The sequence below is a fragment of the Phoxinus phoxinus genome, assembly GCF_949152265.1.
Source record: "Phoxinus phoxinus genome assembly, chromosome: 9".
Classification (NCBI taxonomy): domain Eukaryota; kingdom Metazoa; phylum Chordata; class Actinopteri; order Cypriniformes; family Leuciscidae; genus Phoxinus; species Phoxinus phoxinus.
In genome coordinates, this window is record NC_136884.1 from 21,439,440 (window position 1) to 21,462,138 (window position 22,699).

At 38.8% G+C, this 22,699-nt stretch overlaps 1 protein-coding gene across 1 annotated transcript in view; it reads left to right on the top strand.

The window, feature by feature from the left end:
• LOC307003809 (uncharacterized protein) overlaps positions 1–19,824 on the top strand; it is a 47,916-nt gene extending 28,092 nt beyond the window's left edge. The window contains exons 27-57 of the mRNA XM_079622625.1: positions 10–139; positions 1,113–1,240; positions 1,332–1,598; positions 1,688–1,783; positions 1,942–2,071; positions 3,043–3,170; positions 3,262–3,528; positions 3,618–3,713; positions 3,872–4,001; positions 4,975–5,102; positions 5,194–5,460; positions 5,550–5,645; positions 5,804–5,933; positions 6,907–7,034; positions 7,126–7,392; positions 7,482–7,577; positions 7,736–7,865; positions 8,837–8,964; positions 9,056–9,322; positions 9,412–9,507; positions 9,666–9,795; positions 10,767–10,894; positions 11,286–11,552; positions 11,654–11,749; positions 11,829–11,958; positions 12,144–12,242; positions 15,105–15,289; positions 15,396–15,556; positions 18,201–18,446; positions 18,914–19,076; positions 19,257–19,824. Coding sequence (XP_079478751.1) covers positions 10–139; positions 1,113–1,240; positions 1,332–1,598; positions 1,688–1,783; positions 1,942–2,071; positions 3,043–3,170; positions 3,262–3,528; positions 3,618–3,713; positions 3,872–4,001; positions 4,975–5,102; positions 5,194–5,460; positions 5,550–5,645; positions 5,804–5,933; positions 6,907–7,034; positions 7,126–7,392; positions 7,482–7,577; positions 7,736–7,865; positions 8,837–8,964; positions 9,056–9,322; positions 9,412–9,507; positions 9,666–9,795; positions 10,767–10,894; positions 11,286–11,552; positions 11,654–11,749; positions 11,829–11,958; positions 12,144–12,242; positions 15,105–15,289; positions 15,396–15,556; positions 18,201–18,446; positions 18,914–19,076; positions 19,257–19,337 — 4,791 coding nt within the window. The 3' untranslated portion in view covers positions 19,338–19,824. The remainder of the gene's footprint in view (positions 1–9; positions 140–1,112; positions 1,241–1,331; positions 1,599–1,687; positions 1,784–1,941; positions 2,072–3,042; positions 3,171–3,261; positions 3,529–3,617; positions 3,714–3,871; positions 4,002–4,974; positions 5,103–5,193; positions 5,461–5,549; positions 5,646–5,803; positions 5,934–6,906; positions 7,035–7,125; positions 7,393–7,481; positions 7,578–7,735; positions 7,866–8,836; positions 8,965–9,055; positions 9,323–9,411; positions 9,508–9,665; positions 9,796–10,766; positions 10,895–11,285; positions 11,553–11,653; positions 11,750–11,828; positions 11,959–12,143; positions 12,243–15,104; positions 15,290–15,395; positions 15,557–18,200; positions 18,447–18,913; positions 19,077–19,256) is intronic.
• Positions 19,825–22,699: the final 2,875 nt, after the last annotated feature.

The following is a 22,699-nucleotide window of genomic DNA, read 5'->3' on the forward strand; positions in this document are numbered from 1 at the left end:
CTTTTACAGGCTGGTTATGACACAGTGGACTCTGTCAATTCTTTCACAATTCCAGCAGCCAGTGCCCCAGAACTCTCGTCCAGCAGTAATATCAATGTGAATGGTCGCTGGTCTTTCCGTGTTGATGGATTGCCAATCTGTAAGCCAAACAGTTGCCTGTTTGTCAAGTCACCTTCATTTGTATAGCGCTTTTAACAATATAGATTGTTTCAAAGCAGCTTTACAGTGATAATAGGAAATTAAAGTAACCGAGATTGTTTGACTTTACAGCAGCTCTAGAATAAAGTTATTGTCCAGCTAAAGTTAGTTTTGATTGATTCACTTCCGTTGCAAAGATCACTAGTTATTAACTTAGGGGCCGCTAACACTACACCGCTCTAACAGAAAACTCTTAACACGCTCCGGCCCGCTCACCCGCACAAAACAGTGCCTGGTGGCTGGAGAACGCAAACCCTGAAATAGGTTCCAAGGTGCAAGCCTTGAAAATTTTGTAAAAAAGGTTATCTCTGCGCAAACTTCAAAAACGCAAACCTGTGTAAACACTGGCAGCGTGCACATGCGTATTACGTGTTTAGTCTATAAGTATGCACGTTTGAATATATATATATATATTTAATGTGCACAGGTGTGTAGTCTCTCCCTGCAAATTGACCTCAACAAACTACTTGTCTGGCCTCAAAAAATGATAATACAGAACTACTTTATCGCCTCCGCGTAGCCATGTGAACTGGAACTATTTTGACAACGTTTTATCTGTACAGAGGTAAAGGGAATTGAAGGAGGCCTTCACAGGGGAGAGACTAGTTGACACTTCAGGACTGCGTTGTCGTCGTGTCCAGGCGCATGTCCTTCATCAGATCTGGATACAGCCTAGATCCGGCAGACTGCGGTAAACCTCGGAATAAACAGAGAGACTAATATTAGGGTAGACGCCATCCTTCTTATGATGTAACGAGTACATCATGGTTAATGGAAAGTGTTCCCGGTCTCTCTGCAAATTTGTCTGGAAGTTTGTCTGCAACATGATCCTCAAGAATAATAACCAGTACCATTATTTATTTTAATTCCTTTAGAAGTACTAAACAATTCACTGGTGCTTATTTTCTTCTTAGTGCCAGCTAATTTCCTGCCATTTGGGGATGGAGACGTAGTAAACCCTGTTTCGGATGATGGAAGCTCTGAAGCCATTTACTTGCAGCAGCCTTTCAAATACTTTGGACGCATATACAATCAGATCTATGTAAGCATAAGACTTTTACTTTTTGGTTGAGGATGTTTTTCCATTTATTACATCATCAATTAATTATGCATCAATTTGATCTGCATTTTAGGTGAACAACAATGGTCACTTGACGTTTACTGAACCACTATATGCCTACGTCCCTTATCTGAACGCTGGAATAGACATCATTGCTCCTCTGTGGACTGACCTTAACAATGTAAATGGTGGAACGATCTCCTATAGAGAGGATACAAGCAGTGCTGTACTGGCACAAGTCACTGAAGCCGTTCACCAATATTTCCCCAACGTGCCGTTTACCGCTTCATCAGCCTTTGTGGCTACCTGGGACAGTGTGCCGTACATCACTGGTGGAGGGGTAAGACCTAATGTTTGATTTTTGATGAATGCTCTATGTGCTCTATGCTCTCGATTGTTCAATGTTTGTTTTTTGTTTGATCATTGAAGTCGGTGACTTTCCAAGTGGTTTTAGCCTCCAATGGTGAACGCTCTTTCATCCTGATCAACTATGGTGATATTGCGGAAACAGGACAAGTTTGGCTGGTGAGTGGAATGAAGATACTAGCACATTTTACAAATAGCAAAAATGAATGACTAGATATTACTTATGGTCCAATTCATACCTTACTGATAAGCAAGAGATGGTTTATTTTGGAATAGGATTTGGTTGCAGTTTAAAATACTCTTTTTTACTTTTACAGGCTGGTTATGACACAGTGGACTCTGTCAATTCTTTCACAATTCCAGCAGCCAGTGCCCCAGAACTCTCGTCCAGCAGTAATATCAATGTGAATGGTCGCTGGTCTTTCCGTGTTGATGGATTGCCAATCTGTAAGCCAAACAGTTGCCTGTTTGTCAAGTCACCTTCATTTGTATAGCGCTTTTAACAATATAGATTGTTTCAAAGCAGCTTTACAGTGATAATAGGAAATTAAAGTAACCGAGATTGTTTGACTTTACAGCAGCTCTAGAATAAAGTTATTGTCCAGCTAAAGTTAGTTTTGATTGATTCACTTCCGTTGCAAAGATCACTAGTTATTAACTTAGGGGCCGCTAACACTACACCGCTCTAACAGAAAACTCTTAACACGCTCCGGCCCGCTCACCCGCACAAAACAGTGCCTGGTGGCTCGAGAACGCAAACCCTGAAATAGTTTCCAAGGTGCAAGCCTTGAAAATTTTGTAAAAAAGGTTATCTCTGCGCAAACTTCAAAAACGCAAACCTGTGTAAACACTGGCAGCGTGCACATGCGTATTACGTGTTTAGTCTATAAGTATGCACGTTTGAATATATATATATATTTAATGTGCACAGGTGTGTAGTCTCTCCCTGCAAATTGACCTCAACAAACTACTTGTCTGGCCTCAAAAAATGATAATACAGAACTACTTTATCGCCTCCGCGTAGCCATGTGAACTGGAACTATTTTGACAACGTTTTATCTGTACAGAGGTAAAGGGAATTGAAGGAGGCCTTCACAGGGGAGAGACTAGTTGACACTTCAGGACTGCGTTGTCGTCGTGTCCAGGCGCATGTCCTTCATCAGATCTGGATACAGCCTAGATCCGGCAGACTGCGGTAAACCTCGGAATAAACAGAGAGACTAATATTAGGGTAGACGCCATCCTTCTTATGATGTAACGAGTACATCATGGTTAATGGAAAGTGTTCCCGGTCTCTCTGCAAATTTGTCTGGAAGTTTGTCTGCAACATGATCCTCAAGAATAATAACCAGTACCATTATTTATTTTAATTCCTTTAGAAGTACTAAACAATTCACTGGTGCTTATTTTCTTCTTAGTGCCAGCTAATTTCCTGCCATTTGGGGATGGAGACGTAGTAAACCCTGTTTCGGATGATGGAAGCTCTGAAGCCATTTACTTGCAGCAGCCTTTCAAATACTTTGGACGCATATACAATCAGATCTATGTAAGCATAAGACTTTTACTTTTTGGTTGAGGATGTTTTTCCATTTATTACATCATCAATTAATTATGCATCAATTTGATCTGCATTTTAGGTGAACAACAATGGTCACTTGACGTTTACTGAACCACTATATGCCTACGTCCCTTATCTGAACGCTGGAATAGACATCATTGCTCCTCTGTGGACTGACCTTAACAATGTAAATGGTGGAACGATCTCCTATAGAGAGGATACAAGCAGTGCTGTACTGGCACAAGTCACTGAAGCCGTTCACCAATATTTCCCCAACGTGCCGTTTACCGCTTCATCAGCCTTTGTGGCTACCTGGGACAGTGTGCCGTACATCACTGGTGGAGGGGTAAGACCTAATGTTTGATTTTTGATGAATGCTCTATGTGCTCTATGCTCTCGATTGTTCAATGTTTGTTTTTTGTTTGATCATTGAAGTCGGTGACTTTCCAAGTGGTTTTAGCCTCCAATGGTGAACGCTCTTTCATCCTGATCAACTATGGTGATATTGCGGAAACAGGACAAGTTTGGCTGGTGAGTGGAATGAAGATACTAGCACATTTTACAAATAGCAAAAATGAATGACTAGATATTACTTATGGTCCAATTCATACCTTACTGATAAGCAAGAGATGGTTTATTTTGGAATAGGATTTGGTTGCAGTTTAAAATACTCTTTTTTACTTTTACAGGCTGGTTATGACACAGTGGACTCTGTCAATTCTTTCACAATTCCAGCAGCCAGTGCCCCAGAACTCTCGTCCAGCAGTAATATCAATGTGAATGGTCGCTGGTCTTTCCGTGTTGATGGATTGCCAATCTGTAAGCCAAACAGTTGCCTGTTTGTCAAGTCACCTTCATTTGTATAGCGCTTTTAACAATATAGATTGTTTCAAAGCAGCTTTACAGTGATAATAGGAAATTAAAGTAACCGAGATTGTTTGACTTTACAGCAGCTCTAGAATAAAGTTATTGTCCAGCTAAAGTTAGTTTTGATTGATTCACTTCCGTTGCAAAGATCACTAGTTATTAACTTAGGGGCCGCTAACACTACACCGCTCTAACAGAAAACTCTTAACACGCTCCGGCCCGCTCACCCGCACAAAACAGTGCCTGGTGGCTGGAGAACGCAAACCCTGAAATAGGTTCCAAGGTGCAAGCCTTGAAAATTTTGTAAAAAAGGTTATCTCTGCGCAAACTTCAAAAACGCAAACCTGTGTAAACACTGGCAGCGTGCACATGCGTATTACGTGTTTAGTCTATAAGTATGCACGTTTGAATATATATATATATATTTAATGTGCACAGGTGTGTAGTCTCTCCCTGCAAATTGACCTCAACAAACTACTTGTCTGGCCTCAAAAAATGATAATACAGAACTACTTTATCGCCTCCGCGTAGCCATGTGAACTGGAACTATTTTGACAACGTTTTATCTGTACAGAGGTAAAGGGAATTGAAGGAGGCCTTCACAGGGGAGAGACTAGTTGACACTTCAGGACTGCGTTGTCGTCGTGTCCAGGCGCATGTCCTTCATCAGATCTGGATACAGCCTAGATCCGGCAGACTGCGGTAAACCTCGGAATAAACAGAGAGACTAATATTAGGGTAGACGCCATCCTTCTTATGATGTAACGAGTACATCATGGTTTATGGAAAGTGTTCCCGGTCTCTCTGCAAATTTGTCTGGAAGTTTGTCTGCAACATGATCCTCAAGAATAATAACCAGTACCATTATTTATTTTAATTCCTTTAGAAGTACTAAACAATTCACTGGTGCTTATTTTCTTCTTAGTGCCAGCTAATTTCCTGCCATTTGGGGATGGAGACGTAGTAAACCCTGTTTCGGATGATGGAAGCTCTGAAGCCATTTACTTGCAGCAGCCTTTCAAATACTTTGGACGCATATACAATCAGATCTATGTAAGCATAAGACTTTTACTTTTTGGTTGAGGATGTTTTTCCATTTATTACATCATCAATTAATTATGCATCAATTTGATCTGCATTTTAGGTGAACAACAATGGTCACTTGACGTTTACTGAACCACTATATGCCTACGTCCCTTATCTGAACGCTGGAATAGACATCATTGCTCCTCTGTGGACTGACCTTAACAATGTAAATGGTGGAACGATCTCCTATAGAGAGGATACAAGCAGTGCTGTACTGGCACAAGTCACTGAAGCCGTTCACCAATATTTCCCCAACGTGCCGTTTACCGCTTCATCAGCCTTTGTGGCTACCTGGGACAGTGTGCCGTACATCACTGGTGGAGGGGTAAGACCTAATGTTTGATTTTTGATGAATGCTCTATGTGCTCTATGCTCTCGATTGTTCAATGTTTGTTTTTTGTTTGATCATTGAAGTCGGTGACTTTCCAAGTGGTTTTAGCCTCCAATGGTGAACGCTCTTTCATCCTGATCAACTATGGTGATATTGCGGAAACAGGACAAGTTTGGCTGGTGAGTGGAATGAAGATACTAGCACATTTTACAAATAGCAAAAATGAATGACTAGATATTACTTATGGTCCAATTCATACCTTACTGATAAGCAAGAGATGGTTTATTTTGGAATAGGATTTGGTTGCAGTTTAAAATACTCTTTTTTACTTTTACAGGCTGGTTATGACACAGTGGACTCTGTCAATTCTTTCACAATTCCAGCAGCCAGTGCCCCAGAACTCTCGTCCAGCAGTAATATCAATGTGAATGGTCGCTGGTCTTTCCGTGTTGATGGATTGCCAATCTGTAAGCCAAACAGTTGCCTGTTTGTCAAGTCACCTTCATTTGTATAGCGCTTTTAACAATATAGATTGTTTCAAAGCAGCTTTACAGTGATAATAGGAAATTAAAGTAACCGAGATTGTTTGACTTTACAGCAGCTCTAGAATAAAGTTATTGTCCAGCTAAAGTTAGTTTTGATTGATTCACTTCCGTTGCAAAGATCACTAGTTATTAACTTAGGGGCCGCTAACACTACACCGCTCTAACAGAAAACTCTTAACACGCTCCGGCCCGCTCACCCGCACAAAACAGTGCCTGGTGGCTGGAGAACGCAAACCCTGAAATAGGTTCCAAGGTGCAAGCCTTGAAAATTTTGTAAAAAAGGTTATCTCTGCGCAAACTTCAAAAACGCAAACCTGTGTAAACACTGGCAGCGTGCACATGCGTATTACGTGTTTAGTCTATAAGTATGCACGTTTGAATATATATATATATATTTAATGTGCACAGGTGTGTAGTCTCTCCCTGCAAATTGACCTCAACAAACTACTTGTCTGGCCTCAAAAAATGATAATACAGAACTACTTTATCGCCTCCGCGTAGCCATGTGAACTGGAACTATTTTGACAACGTTTTATCTGTACAGAGGTAAAGGGAATTGAAGGAGGCCTTCACAGGGGAGAGACTAGTTGACACTTCAGGACTGCGTTGTCGTCGTGTCCAGGCGCATGTCCTTCATCAGATCTGGATACAGCCTAGATCCGGCAGACTGCGGTAAACCTCGGAATAAACAGAGAGACTAATATTAGGGTAGACGCCATCCTTCTTATGATGTAACGAGTACATCATGGTTTATGGAAAGTGTTCCCGGTCTCTCTGCAAATTTGTCTGGAAGTTTGTCTGCAACATGATCCTCAAGAATAATAACCAGTACCATTATTTATTTTAATTCCTTTAGAAGTACTAAACAATTCACTGGTGCTTATTTTCTTCTTAGTGCCAGCTAATTTCCTGCCATTTGGGGATGGAGACGTAGTAAACCCTGTTTCGGATGATGGAAGCTCTGAAGCCATTTACTTGCAGCAGCCTTTCAAATACTTTGGACGCATATACAATCAGATCTATGTAAGCATAAGACTTTTACTTTTTGGTTGAGGATGTTTTTCCATTTATTACATCATCAATTAATTATGCATCAATTTGATCTGCATTTTAGGTGAACAACAATGGTCACTTGACGTTTACTGAACCACTATATGCCTACGTCCCTTATCTGAACGCTGGAATAGACATCATTGCTCCTCTGTGGACTGACCTTAACAATGTAAATGGTGGAACGATCTCCTATAGAGAGGATACAAGCAGTGCTGTACTGGCACAAGTCACTGAAGCCGTTCACCAATATTTCCCCAACGTGCCGTTTACCGCTTCATCAGCCTTTGTGGCTACCTGGGACAGTGTGCCGTACATCACTGGTGGAGGGGTAAGACCTAATGTTTGATTTTTGATGAATGCTCTATGTGCTCTATGCTCTCGATTGTTCAATGTTTGTTTTTTGTTTGATCATTGAAGTCGGTGACTTTCCAAGTGGTTTTAGCCTCCAATGGTGAACGCTCTTTCATCCTGATCAACTATGGTGATATTGCGGAAACAGGACAAGTTTGGCTGGTGAGTGGAATGAAGATACTAGCACATTTTACAAATAGCAGAAATTAATGACTAGATATTACTTATGGTCCAATTCATACCTTACTGATAAGCAAGAGATGGTTTATTTTGGAATAGGATTTGGTTGCAGTTTAAAATACTCTTTTTTACTTTTACAGGCTGGTTATGACACAGTGGACTCTGTCAATTCTTTCACAATTCCAGCAGCCAGTGCCCCAGAACTCTCGTCCAGCAGTAATATCAATGTGAATGGTCGCTGGTCTTTCCGTGTTGATGGATCGCCAAACTGTAAGCCAAACCGTTGCCTGTTTGTCAAGTCACCTTCATTTGTATAGCGCTTTTAACAATATAGATTGTTTCAAAGCAGCTTTACAGTGATAATAGGAAATTAAAGTAACCGAGATTGTTTGACTTCACAGCAGCTCTAGAATAAAGTTATTGTCCAGCTAAAGTTAGCTCTGATTGATTCACTTCCATTGCAAAGATCACTAGTTATTAACTTAGGGGCCGCTAACACTACACCGCTCTAACAGAAAACTCTTAACACGCTCCGGCCCGCTCACCCGCACAAAACAGTGCCTGGTGGCTCGAGAACGCAAACCCTGAAATAGGTTCCAAGGTGCAAGCCTTGAAAATTTTGTAAAAAAGGTTATCTCTGCGCAAACTTCAAAAACGCAAACCTGTGTAAACACTGGCAGCGTGCACATGCGTATTACGTGTTTAGTCTATAAGTATGCACGTTTGAATAAATATATATATTTAATGTGCACAGGTGTGTAGTCTCTCCCTGCAAATTGACCTCAACAAACTACTTGTCTGGCCTCAAAAAATGATAATACAGAACTATTTTATCGCCTCCGCGTAGCCATGTGAGCTGGAACTATTTTGACAACGTTTTATCTGTACAGAGGTAAAGGGAAGTGAAGGAGGCCTTCACAGGGGAGAGACTAGTTGACACTTCAGGACTGCGTTGTCGTCGTGTCCAGGCGCATGTCCTTCATCAGATCTGGATACGACGTAGATCCGGCAGACTGCGGTAAACCTCGGAATAAACAGAGAGACTAATATTAGCGTAGACGCCATCCTTCTTATGATGTAACGAGTACATCAGGGTTTATGGAAAGTGTTCCCGGTCTCTCTGCAAATTTGTCTGAAAGTTTGTCTGCAACTTGATCCTCAAAAATAATAATCAGTACCATTTTTTATTTTAATTCCTTTAGAAGTACTAAACAATTCACTGGTGCTTATTCTCTTCTTAGTGCCAGCTAATTTCCTGCCATTTGGGGATGGAGACGTAGTAAACCCTGTTTCGGATGATGGAAGCTCTGAAGCCATTTACTTGCAGCAGCCTTTCAAATACTTTGGACGCATATACAATCAGATCTATGTAAGCATAAGACTTTAACTTTTTGGTTGAGGATGTTTTTCCATTTATTACATCATCAATTAATTATGCATCAATTTGATCTGCATTTTAGGTGAACAACAATGGTCACTTGACGTTTACTGAACCGCTATTTGCCTACGTCCCTTATCTGAACGCTGGAATAGACATCATTGCTCCTCTGTGGACTGACCTTTACAATGTAAATGGTAGTACAATCTCCTATAGAGAGGATACAAGCAGTGCTGTACTGGCACAAGTCACAGATGCTGTTCACCAATATTTCCCCAACGTGCCTTTTACCGCTTCATCAGCCTTTGTGGCTACCTGGGACAGTGTGCCGTACATCACTGGTGGAGGGGTAAGACCTAATGTTTGATTTTTGATGAATGCTCTATGTGCTCTATGCTCTCAATTGTTCAATGTTTGTTTTTTGTTTGATCTTTGAAGTCGGTGACTTTCCAAGTGGTTTTAGCCTCCAATGGTGAACGCTCTTTCATCCTGATCAACTATGGTGATATTGCGGAAACAGGACAAGTTTGGCTGGTGAGTGGAATGAAGATACTAGCACATTTTACAAATAGCAGAAATTAATGACTAGATATTACTTATGGTCCAATTCATACCTTACTGATAAGCAAGAGATGGTTTATTTTGGAATAGGATTTGGTTGCAGTTTAAAATACTCTTTTTTACTTTTACAGGCTGGTTATGACACAGTGGACTCTGTCAATTCTTTCACAATTCCAGCAGCCAGTGCCCCAGAACTCTCGTCCAGCAGTAATATCAATGTGAATGGTCGCTGGTCTTTCCGTGTTGATGGATCGCCAATCTGTAAGCCAAACCGTTGCCTGTTTGTCAAGTCACCTTCATTTGTATAGCGCTTTTAACAATATAGATTGTTTCAAAGCAGATTTACAGTGATAATAGGAAATTAAAGTAACCGAGATTGTTTGACTTCACAGCAGCTCTAGAATAAAGTTATTGTCCAGCTAAAGTTAGCTCTGATTGATTCACTTCCATTGCAAAGATCACTAGTTATTAACTTAGGGGCCGCTAACACTACACCGCTCTAACAGAAAACTCTTAACACGCTCCGGCCCGCTCACCCGCACAAAACAGTGCCTGGTGGCTCGAGAACGCAAACCCTGAAATAGGTTCCAAGGTGCAAGCCTTGAAAATTTTGGAAAAAAAGTTATCTCTGCGCAAACTTCAAAAACGCAAACCTGTGTAAACACTGGCAGCGTGCACATGCGTATTACGTGTTTAGTCTATAAGTATGCACGTTTGAATATATATATATTTAATGTGCACAGGTGTGTAGTCTCTCCCTGCAAATTGACCTCAACAAACTACTTGTCTGGCCTCAAAAAATGATAATACAGAACTATTTTATCGCCTCCGCGTAGCCATGTGAGCTGGAACTATTTTGACAACGTTTTATCTGTACAGAGGTAAAGGGAAGTGAAGGAGGCCTTCACAGGGGAGAGACTAGTTGACACTTCAGGACTGCGTTGTCGTCGTGTCCAGGCGCATGTCCTTCATCAGATCTGGATACGGCGTAGATCCGGCAGACTGCGGTAAACCTCGGAATAAACAGAGAGACTAATATTAGCGTAGACGCCATCCTTCTTATGATGTAACGATTACATCAGGGTTTATGGAAAGTGTTCCCGATCTCTCTGCAAATTTGTCTGGAAGTTTGTCTGCAACATGATCCTCAAAAATAATAACCAGTACCATTTTTTTTATTTTAATTCCTTTAGAAGTACTAAACAATTCACTGGTGCTTATTTTCTTCTTAGTGCCAGCTAATTTCCTGCCATTTGGGGATGGAGACGTAGTAAACCCTGTTTCGGATGATGGAAGCTCTGAAGCCATTTACTTGCAGCAGCCTTTCAAATACTTTGGACGCGTATACAATCAGACCTATGTAAGCATAAGACCTTTACTTTTTGGTTGAGGATGTTTTTCCATTTATTTTTTTTAGGGCTGCACAATATATCGAATTTCTCGAAATATCGCAAATGTATATATCGCAATATGCATATCGCAATAATTTAAAATATCACATTTTAAATATATTTTAAATATAATTTAAGTTTATTTTACACAATTTAAGCATTATCGTATCGCATATCGAATATCGCATTATTTAAGGAGTTATCGCATATCGCATTTTTCTTCAATATCGCACAGCCCTAATTTTTTTTGTCAAACTCTCTTCTATCAAGAGAGTTCTCCTGTTTAAGTGTACGTTGTTAAATTAATGATACTTTTGACTACTGGCAGATAATTCTACAGCAATTTGATCTGAATTTTAGGTGAACAACAATGGTCACTTGACGTTTACTCAACCGCTATTTGCCTACATCCCTTATCTGAACGCTGGAATAGACATCATTGCTCCTCTGTGGACTGACCTTTACAATGTAAATGGTGGAACGATCTCCTATAGAGAGGATACAAGCAGTGCTGTACTGGCACAAGTCACTGAAGCCGTTCACCAATATTTCCCCAACGTGCCTTTTACCGCTTCATCAGCCTTTGTGGCTACCTGGGACAGTGTGCCGTACTACAGTGGTGAAGGGGTAAGACCTAAATCTCTAATTTTGGATGAATGTTCTATATGTGTTTTTGGTTACTAATGTTCTCAATTGTTCAATGTTTGTTTTTTGTTTGATTTTTTAAGTCGGTTACTTTCCAAGTTGTTTTAATCTCCAATGGTGATCGTTCTTTCATCCTGATCAACTATGGTGATATTGCAGAAACAGGACAATTTTGGCTGGTAATTTGTAAATTTGGTTATTATTCAAAATGATTTTAGTCTCCAAATTTTTCCAGTTTACATATAATATTTCTTTCAGGCTGGCTTTGACACAGTGGACTCTTCACACTCGTTTGCCATTTCATTATTGAGTGCTGCTGAACTGTCATTCAACAGCAATGTCAATGATAGCGGTCGTTGGGTTTTCCTTGTTGATGGAAGTCACAATGGTAATGGCTATTCTTTTTTCTTTGTTTCAACTCATTGTTTCAATGTGTAAATAATGGTTATAGTCTTCTTATATTCCGATACATATACTGTATACTGATATAATTTAACACTTTTGGGTAGGTCAAGATCCAAATGAATGATTGCTTTCATGTTGTTTTGTGAAATGTTCTTATTTTCTTTTTAGTTTGTGATACTTGCACTGAAAATGAGGCTTGTCAGGAGAGAGGTGGTGTCAATGGCTGTGCTTGCTTGGATGGACAAAATCCGAATCATGAAATCTTTGGTGAGTTCTTTCACAGTTGTTGTGCGTTCATGCATTTAACTAAAATGCTTCTTGTATTATTATTATAGTCAAACCTGAACACAGTGGATGTCTGAGTGGATGTGTCTATTTCACACTTTTTATATTTTACAGTTTAACCCCCTTCATTGCTGTGTGCTATTTTTTATTTATTTATTTACTACTGCATCCTGGCTGATTTGTGGACTGTACTCTTAAACTTAGTGGATTTAAATGAAGAAAAATTAGATGAGAGTAGTTAGATGGCTTGAATGAAGCCATTCAATCTTAAAGGCCCCCTGAAATCAAAATGTACGTTTTTTAGCTTTTAGTATGAATATTTTAGCCTTAAGGTTATGAATAAGCAGGTATGTTCCAAAACAATGACAAAATTCGCATTTAGGAGATATAAGCATTCAAAACTTACAGTCTTTCACTTCCGCTAAAACGGATCACGGATTGCTATGATATCCGCTGACTTCAGCTTCTCATCACATCTTCTGTCCAATCAAATTCTCTATAATCTAAAGTGTCCCGCCCCCTATGCTATAAATACCACCTGGTCAGAGCCATAGAGAGATATATGGCTCTGAACCTGGCCAAAGCGGGTCAACGTTTCCTGTACTTGACACGTCACGGAGCAATATGGGTTTTTGCCAGGGTCGATATTGTTCCGACCACTTTTTGAGTGGCACAGATGTACCTAATACAAATAAATTAAACATCCCCAGTTAACTAGCAGGGCATTCATTTAATTCGTTTGGTAAATAAGATGCGTTCTAGCGCTGAAAGGTATTGTTTTTTAAATCAAGCTGCTGAGTGCTCGTTGCCGGTGCTATCAGTTGCATGAAGTGTTCTCTTGTGGCTCGCACAGACTTCACTCGGACGTGCGCTTCAATCTATCGCTTAACGCCGTTGCGGAGACTCTATTCGTTCTGGTGAAATCACAAAACAAAATGCACACAAACGTGTCCCTGCTTGATATACAACCATTGATAAACATATTCGGTTTTGATGAGAAAAAAAACTATACGAGTGCGGACTAGAACTCAGAACCTCTGACATGCTTGGCAAAATTTCTACCACTAGACTATTACAGTACACAAGGTAAATTTGCGGATCTATTGATTTAAATGCCTGAAAATTCTCGGCACTAACAATATATATTATTAGATGTCATTAAATCAATTGGTGTATCGTCGGTGTATGAATGGGTGAATGTGAGGCAACATGTAAAGCGCTTTGATGGCCATTGGGTCTGTAAAAGCGCTATATAAATGCAGTCCATTTACCATTAAATGACAAATTAAACCCAACTGTACGTTGGTTAAGAATGAAATGGCTAAAATTTATTCACACCGCTACTATTGAATCCAACGTATCATCAGCGCTCGGATTCGCTTACATGGTGCTGTCAAGTACGATTTGTAGTCTGTGAAGTAAACTAAACTCTATTGGCTACTTGAAAAGGGGGAAGAGACATTTAATATGTCCCGCCTTAGCTTCCTGTTTCAGTGGAAATTACGTCAGCGCATCATATAAAGCTGCGCGTTCCAAGCCACTTCAATTGGCCTTTAACCCATTTTCATCTGATCTTGATCTGACTCTGTCTGAAGTTTAGTTTAAGTCTTGAGATTTTAAACCTGAGGTATCTGTCCAGCCCCCTGGAGGGGCCCTGACCAATTAGACCTCGTCTTCAGCTCAGAGGTGGCTGTTTCTCCTCTTGTAACAGGAATTACATGGTACCTGATGGTATTTTAACTTTCCGCTCTCAACAGAGAGTACAGTTTAGCAGGGCTGTAGTACTCGAGTCCGGTCTCGGACTTGTCTCAGTCTCGGCCACTGGTCTTGCCAAATATGGATTTTGGTCTTGACCGAGTCCAGGTGTCTTTATTATATTCCCAGTAACATATTATTGTAGTATGCACCCGCAGACTTCCGCAGATAGTAGTGCCCGTCATTGACAAGTACGACACGCGCGTTTGTGATTTATTTTCTACTATTTGCTACTGCAATACCGGCGCATAGCTGAAATAACAGATCTGTCTACAAAGGTGGTCTTTACTACAGCCCTACAGTTTAGACATAATTTCTATTATAAGAATACGATACGTTACACAGATTTCAATCAAGCCATCTTCTGAATTATGAACAGACGACAATATGGATAGGAAACAAGTAACACTTTTCAGTAAACCATTTAATAGATCACACATAATTCATGCATTTTTTATAACTAAGTATAATAGTCACATATATAGTTTGTAGACATGATATAGAATTATGCTGTTGAACGATGTTTGATTCTAAGTCCGTCGAGCATTGATTTGGGATCTGGGGCCGTATTCACAAAACATTTTATCTTACCACTAAGAGTTCTCCTTAATGGCAGTAAAAGTTCTTAGTTAAGAGTTAATTTTCTTTCATACGTCCTCCACCCCGTTCCTAACTCTTGGCTGAGGATACGGGGGAGAACTTTGGGTTTGGGCTAAATTCTAAGCTCGTAGCCCCCGATCCCTTGGACAGCATGCCAAATACATGCCAACATCTGTCAATGTACAGTACATAAAAAGGTGAGAAATCAGTCATAGTGAAACCTACTGGATGTGAGAATGTCAGGTTATTTTTATGGTAGCTATGTCATAAAGTGTTTATTTCTGAATGTCATGGTTGTTGGTACATTTTACCAGTATTTACTCTAAATACAAAAATATGCTATATGAAAATTATTTTCACATTAAGTATTTCCTTAAAAAGTATTTCCTGCTTCCTGTCTGCTCTCTTTACTGTCTTATATAAATACAGGCAAAAACCAACAAAAATAAATCTTAAAAATGATCTATGTTGAATGCTTTATCTACTCAGATGCTGTGGAGTCTTGTGCCAGCAGCACTGGGTCCATGTCTCTGTCCCGCTGCCAGCTCTTTGAATCTGGTTTTACTCCTGAAACCCTGCACTTAAATGATCCAAGCTGCCAAGGAACCATTGAGGATGGCAGACTTGTGTTTCAATTTGACAATGAAGGCCACATATGTGGTACCATTCTGATGGTAATGATCTTTCCATTTCTGTTTCATCACTAGAGCTGTAGAGATGTGAAAATGATTAATAAGTTGTCCTTGAAATAGAGATTGAGATTTGTCCCTGTCCTCACAGAGCAACCAGACTCACTTCATCTACCAAAACTCCATTCAGTCTAACTCAATCACTGGCTACAGCATCATTACAAGAGAGAGATGGCTGAACATTACATTTTCTTGTGCGTATCCTCTGATCCAAACCCTATCTATGCCCATGGCTATCCAAGCTGAAGGCGGGTAAGGGTACTCAATACCTTCTGTGTATAAGTGTGTAGTATTATGAAAATTAATAGTTTTTTTTTATTACAGTGAATGAGGCAAATCAGTACTGCAATTTAGGAAATCTTCAACTGTTTGGATTGACTTAATTTAATTTCCAATATTTAACTTGCCTGTCTAGAAAACATGAAAGAGGCTGCTTTTTACCTCATTTATGTCTTTCCAGAGAATTTACACCTGATTCAACATGGGTTAAGATTTTTGATCAATGTTACAGTGGTTATAAAACAGGCTGCAGCCTAAGTAAGTTTGTAGTTATTCGGTAACACTTTATAATAATATTCAGTTGTAAGTCATTTATAAGTGGTTAGTTAATGATGAACTAATCATTTACAAAACATTCATAAATGTTTTGCAAGTGATATACTAACATTTTATGTATGTTTTGTAAATTCCATTATAAGTCATTTACAAGTGATTAGTAAATGATTAACTAATTATTTACGAAACATCACTATGCGTCCATAAATTATTAATAAGTGATATATTAATTATTGTATGTTTTGTAGATTCAGTTATAAGTCATTTACAATTTATTAGTTAATGATTAAGTAATCATTTATAAAACATCAATATGCATTTCTAAAATGTTTAATAAATTATGTTTTTTTTTTTTGTATGTATGTAGCAATTAGGGTGCAGAAAATGTTGTAAATGCCTTGTATACACGTACAGATAATTTGTAACAGGTAAGTAACAGTGTTCAACACAATGAAGTGTAAATGCATGAATAAATTATTTACAACACTTTCTGCATCCTCTAATCTAAAGTGTAAACTATTCATCTCTTGTCATCTCTCATCATTCGTAGATAACATTCGTAGATCTTATGCCTTATTGATTCTTGAAGTGGTAATCTACGGATGATGTGTAACACATTTACAAGATATGGGGATGCTGAAAGTGTTGTAAATTATTTTTTCATGTGTTTACACATCATCTATAACAGGTGTTGAACACTAGTGTGTACTGCAGTGTAAGTGCTGACTGGTGAGGGTATAGACTATGTATATCTTCTCTGAGACACATGTCTGTGCACCTGATGTAAGCAAAACATACAAAAAAATGTAACATCAATTATTAAACATTTATGAAACGTGTAGTCATGTTTTGTAAATGATTAGTTAATCATTAACTAATCAATTGTAAATTACTTATAACTGAATCTACAAAACATACATAAAATAATGAACATATTACTTATTAATCATTTATGAACGCATAGTCATGTTTCGAAAATGATTAATTAAAGGATAATTCCGGTATTTAACACCTTGAGTCCATATTGTAGTTTGTTTTGGATGAACAAGAGTGGTGGACAACATTTTTTTGACAATGGTTCCTCTCTCGAGTTTTTGACTATAATAGAATTGCCCATGGACCCATTTAACATTGGAGTCAATGGGCATGTCCGAAAATGTCATTAAAACAACCTTTAACATTAGTTTTCAAAACTGTGCAACTCACCGAGTGATTAGTGATGTTTGTTAGTTGATGTTCCAGAAACAAAAAGTGTTGCGAAATACAGTTTCTGTCGTGTTTTATTCGTCATTTTGTAAAATCCCATTGAATTCTGTTGAAGGACTGAGTGCTCGTTAATATAAATGCGCTACCGGAAACGGAAAGGGGGCTGTTTACATTTGGTCGATGTAGTCTTTTTGCTCGCTTCCGTTTCTCATAAGGCTAGCGAGCAGAGCAACTGTGCTCCGGGAGAGTAAGCGAAATAAACAATAATTTTTTTAGGAACTTTACCGCAGTTTGTGACCGGACAAATTCTAACCATATTGAAAGACGTGACCACTGACCAGTGCAATATGAAGTTGAACTCGACTGTGACCGTGAGTGAACCCGCGAGACATAAACATTGGTTATCGCCATCAAGTGGTCGGGAGTGTGCTAACGCTTAAGATTCAAATATTGAGCGGAAGTTACACGGTTGTGAAGTGTCTGAAAAAATAGTTCCACTATAGCAAAATAAACGGATTGGGATCATATATTGCGACGATATATTGTTTATAATCATCAACGAACACCACTAACCACTCGGTGAGTTTAACAGTTTTGTAAACGAACATTATTGGCTGTTTTAATGACATTTTCGGACATGCCCATTGACTCCAATGTTAAATGGGTCCATGGGCAATTCTATTATAGTCAAAAACTCGAGAGAGGAACCATTGTCAAAAAAATGTTGTCCACCACTCTTGTTCATCCAAAACAAACTACAATATAGACTCAAGGTGTTAAATACCGGAATTATCCTTTAATCATTTACTAATCACTTGTAAATGACTTATAACGGAATTTACTAAACATATATAAAATGTTAGTATATCACTTGCTAATCATTTATGAATGTTTTGTAAATGATTGGTTCATCATTAACTAACCACTTATAAATGACTTACAACTGAATGTTATTATAATGTGTTACCAGTTATCCTTATCTTGTGTTGTGTCAGTGCCTAAGGCTCAGGACTGGTAAGTAAATGGTTGGTGGTTTGAGTCTAGTCAGACATGAGTTCTCAGCTATCAACTTGAGCCATGAGCTATCACCATTACAATTTACTTTTACAATTTATTTAAAAACATTTGCCCACAGTGAGATGCATCTGGAGCTTCCTGCTGGCCAGGGCACATACCGGATCCGCATGATTCCCTACCATGATGCACAGTTTACTAGCCCATTTGATGGGCAGGTGGAAATCCAGGTGAACCAGCAGATGTATGTGGCTGTTGAGGTGGAAGGAGTGGATAGAAATCAAATCGCAACGGTTCTAGACAACTGCTGGGCCACACCTGTTAATGATATTGACTATCATATTCGCTGGAGTCTAATTACTAGAGAGTGAGTGACTTGATGGTTACATTACTAAATATGTTGTAATCATAGAAAGTTAATACTACCAAATTGGGTAACACTTTATTTAAATGCTACACTTAAACATTCTACTCATTATAAAGTAACTTTGCAACTACGTCAACTAACTCTCATTTGAGTATTAGTAAACTGTAGTACACTGTTAGGTTAGTAGAATAAGTTGACTTGTATTTTCAAAGTTACTTACAGTCAATAGAATGACTATTGGGGGACCATTAAAAAAAAGTGTTTGCAGATATTAAGGAGACAATCGACTAATACTCTAATGAGAGTTAGTTAACATGCAATCGCAAAGTTACTTAATAGTGGAATGTCGAAAGTGGACCATTGAAATAAAATGTTACCCAAAATGTGTGTACCATATGCTTGGTTATGACCAAATACTTGGAGCCTATATTTTTTTTCCTTTACTGTCTTCTTTACTACCTTCCTAGATGCCCCAACCCTGAAGATGGCACAGTGGAGGTTCTTCAGAATGGTAATGATACGACAAGCCATTTCTCCTTCAGGATGTTCACCTTCTCAGGAATCTCTGACCGCATCTTCCTGCACTGTCAGGTTCATCTCTGCCTTATACAGAATGGCAGATGTGCACTGGTATGTTTGGACAGTATTTTTGAATGGTCCATCCACTGCATTATTTTTTATTTATTTACTTCAAGTAAATTATGAACCTTTTATGAAAGATCAGTTTAAAAGAAAACACATTCAACAGCCTTTGCATTGTAGAAGGCATGTATTTAATGATAAATGTATTTTCTTGTCTGTCATTTTCAGTCATGCGACCCTGGATATAGACGCAGAAAGCGCAGATCTTTGGATTTCCATCACTCTTCTGCGATCACCATGGGTCTTTAAGAAAGCTCAATAACCATGATGAATGAAAGATCCTTCATTTATATCAAAATACTTTGTGTGAATGATCTAAATATGAGATTTCTAAATATGAATTTGAAAGCACTTCCTTGTCTTTAAACATCTACATTTAAATCAGAGATATTTCAAATAAACATATCACCAACGAACACCAACTGCTAGGTGAAAAGGGATTTTTGGAAAACTACTTAATCTAACCCAGACATTGATGCACAGAAAAACAAAATCTCTGTAATAACTCTATTTGTGTATTGTTTTATTGTTATAGAAGAAGTGTTATTCAAATACAAAACTAAATTCTAGATTATTGGATGGGTATAACAAAATGTACCATTTATGGTACATTTCACTGTTAGTTTAATTAATGGAATATTAATGAATGAATTACCTTTCTGTCTTTCTCTTTGTTCAAGGAGTAATTTTGGAAACAATAGACCAGACTATCCTTGAATAAACCTGCTTAGCAATGAAGAAAAGACTTTGTGGTATTTTGTTTTTTCTTAAAGCTAATTTTTTTTCTTTTTTCTTAAAGCTTAGTTTCATGTTTAGAGTGAATAAAATGTAATGACTGTTACTACCAGAGTATGTAGTATTGCAGAGAATGAATAGTATTGCACTCAAAGGTAATACATCTACTATAAAATGTAACAATATAGTTCAGATATAGCCAGAACAATACTCTGCTTAGTTAATGGAAGTTAATATTCATAAGAGACAGATATTGTTACGGATATGCAGACACAGGAGAGGAAGGTGGATGGTGCACAGTGATTTATTGAATAACAAAGGTGCAGGGATGAGGTGAGCAGGGTAGTGGAGTCCAAATGGTGATTTTGGCAGAGACACAGAGGGGAGGAAGCCGCTGGAGACAAAGGGGAAGAGTCCACATACATCAAAAGAGGTCAGACAATGAAGTGTGCCGAGTAGTGTGCCTTTGTAGTGGCAGTGATGAGGGTGATGATGACATGCAGGTGTGTGTGATTAGAGATGACGTGCAGCTGGGGACCAAGAGGGATGCTGGGAAGTGTAGTGCAGAGGATGGTGGCTAGGTGGAAAGTGACAGATATGAGGTCTACTGTATGATGACATAAAAGGGATATGTTCAGATCACTTAGTTTGGACATGACAATGACATATTGGCTGCGTCCAAAAGCTTAGGCAGCTGACTTATTGCTTTTCTGCCTTATCAGGCAGTGACTTAGCAAGGAGCGTTTGCGCATGTACCTCACAAAATGATTTCGGACAGGCCTCTGAGGCAGAGTAATGATTTTGTGGTCGACAGCAAAATAGAGAAAGCGTTTGTGATAACTAAGCAAATAATTACTATAATAGTAACTTCTTGCTAAAAATAAGATCGAAAGTGAAACATTTTGGTCAAAAACGTACATTTACAAATAAACTGACCACCAACCACAACTTTCAGATGCCATCTTTATTTTTCAGCTAAACTTTCACAGAATGGAATGCACAGGATTATGGGATATCAAAGACAGCATAGGGTACATCTATGCTGCCTTCAAAAATTGATCAGATGAAGGTATCTCAGATGTTAATGACATGCTTTTTCTTATAGCCACAAATTTAATGCATAAATAAACTTGCAAGACCATAGAAACCTGGAGATGATCATAAATGACAATTAATAAATTTACTTTTTTATTTTTTAATTAAGAATGACAAAGACATGGCTATTTTATATTATAATATATTTAGGGTTGTAAATAGATTACTTTTTTTTTTAATTGCGATTAATCGGAGCGTTTTGTGTGATCAATCGCATATTTATCGTGAAATTAAGCATACATCATTAATCTTGTTAAATGCATTTTTGTCATCAGTTGCTACATCCAGCAAAGTAAACTATCAGTTTGAAGGATAATTCTCAACAAAATGTCTCCAGAGTGACCGTTGTCTAAAGTACCAAATTCAAATGTGACAATTACATTGGCCTGCGACAGCCCATGATGTCACAGAGTGACAGTTAGTATAAACTGTCAGTGACACTATTCCCTAAGGCCACCTTAGATCCATGCCCAATGTAAGGAAGAACTCGAGCGTAATTTGCTCCTTACCGGGGCGAGCGCACAGCTCCCCAAGAGCAAAGCCCAAGGTCTGCCTTTAAAGGAATACTGGCAAAGAAAAACGCAAGTTCTTTCATCTGTCACTATACTAGGGGGATCTGGCTGACCCTAAGTCAGCGTCTCTGGACCAATATTATCTAATAGGGCTCTAATCAAACGCTCTAATCAAAGACCGTCTTACCAAGGCAACAATCACTGTCTAACTGGAGCTCAGTTGAGCGGAGGCCTCAGCAAAACGACTCTCTAAAGCGAGAGGAGGCCAAACCTTCTCAACCTCAAAGACAGTTTATCAAGGCGACCTCACAGAGGGACGAACACTTGATATCACTGTCTAGGCAGAGCTCAGGTGAGCGGCGTCCTAGAAGAATGACTCTCTATAGCGAGAGGAGGCCAGCCATACTCAAACTCAAAGACAGTTTATCAAGGCGGTCTCACAGAGGGACGAACACTTGATGTCACATAACAAATCTGCTTCACAGGGAAAATAAAATGAGGGTAAAATCTAGAGTTTCACACACAGTTGAGATTGTTCTTCTTTTCTTGCATAGCTCTTCAAGCTCATCTTCAACCCCTTTTCTCTTGTTCATCTGTTTTGTCTTTTCCTTTTTCTTCCTCTCATCTTCCAAGAAGATCCTGTACCGGTTGTGTGCAGATGCACACTCATTTAGCAGCTCTTTAGTTAGTGGCACTTTGACCACTCCACCACACATCCTCACATAGTCGCAGATTAGTCTCTGTGACAAGCACATCTGTAATATATTCCAGTTAAAATTATATTTTGTGGAAATCACAAGAGATTTATTTTCACTATATAGATGCAAAATGGTAGATGCAAAATGCATCTCATATTTCCAACTATATTTCAATTATTATGTCTAAGAACATATATTAGGCCTACAGACATTTATTATAACTTATACTAGGCTGTATTTCCAATAAAATAAAATACAACTAAAAAAAATTAACTGCAAAATAGGCTAGTATAACTTGACATCTAAAATAAGAATCCCTTTGATAAACACTAGGCTAATTGTACACATTTCTGATATGTCTACAGATGTTACCCGCTGTGACTCCTCCTGACAGCTTCTTATCCTGCACAAATTTCATGATGAGGGCCTTAATTTTTTGCAGGCACATGTCTGGTTCACTGTGCATATTTTGGGGGTCCAGGCACATCATATTTCAGACAGAGGGGTACTTCAGGGGGCACTTCAATAGAATGTTCTGACAAATTTTTGACAGAGCACTTTGGCTGTCTTG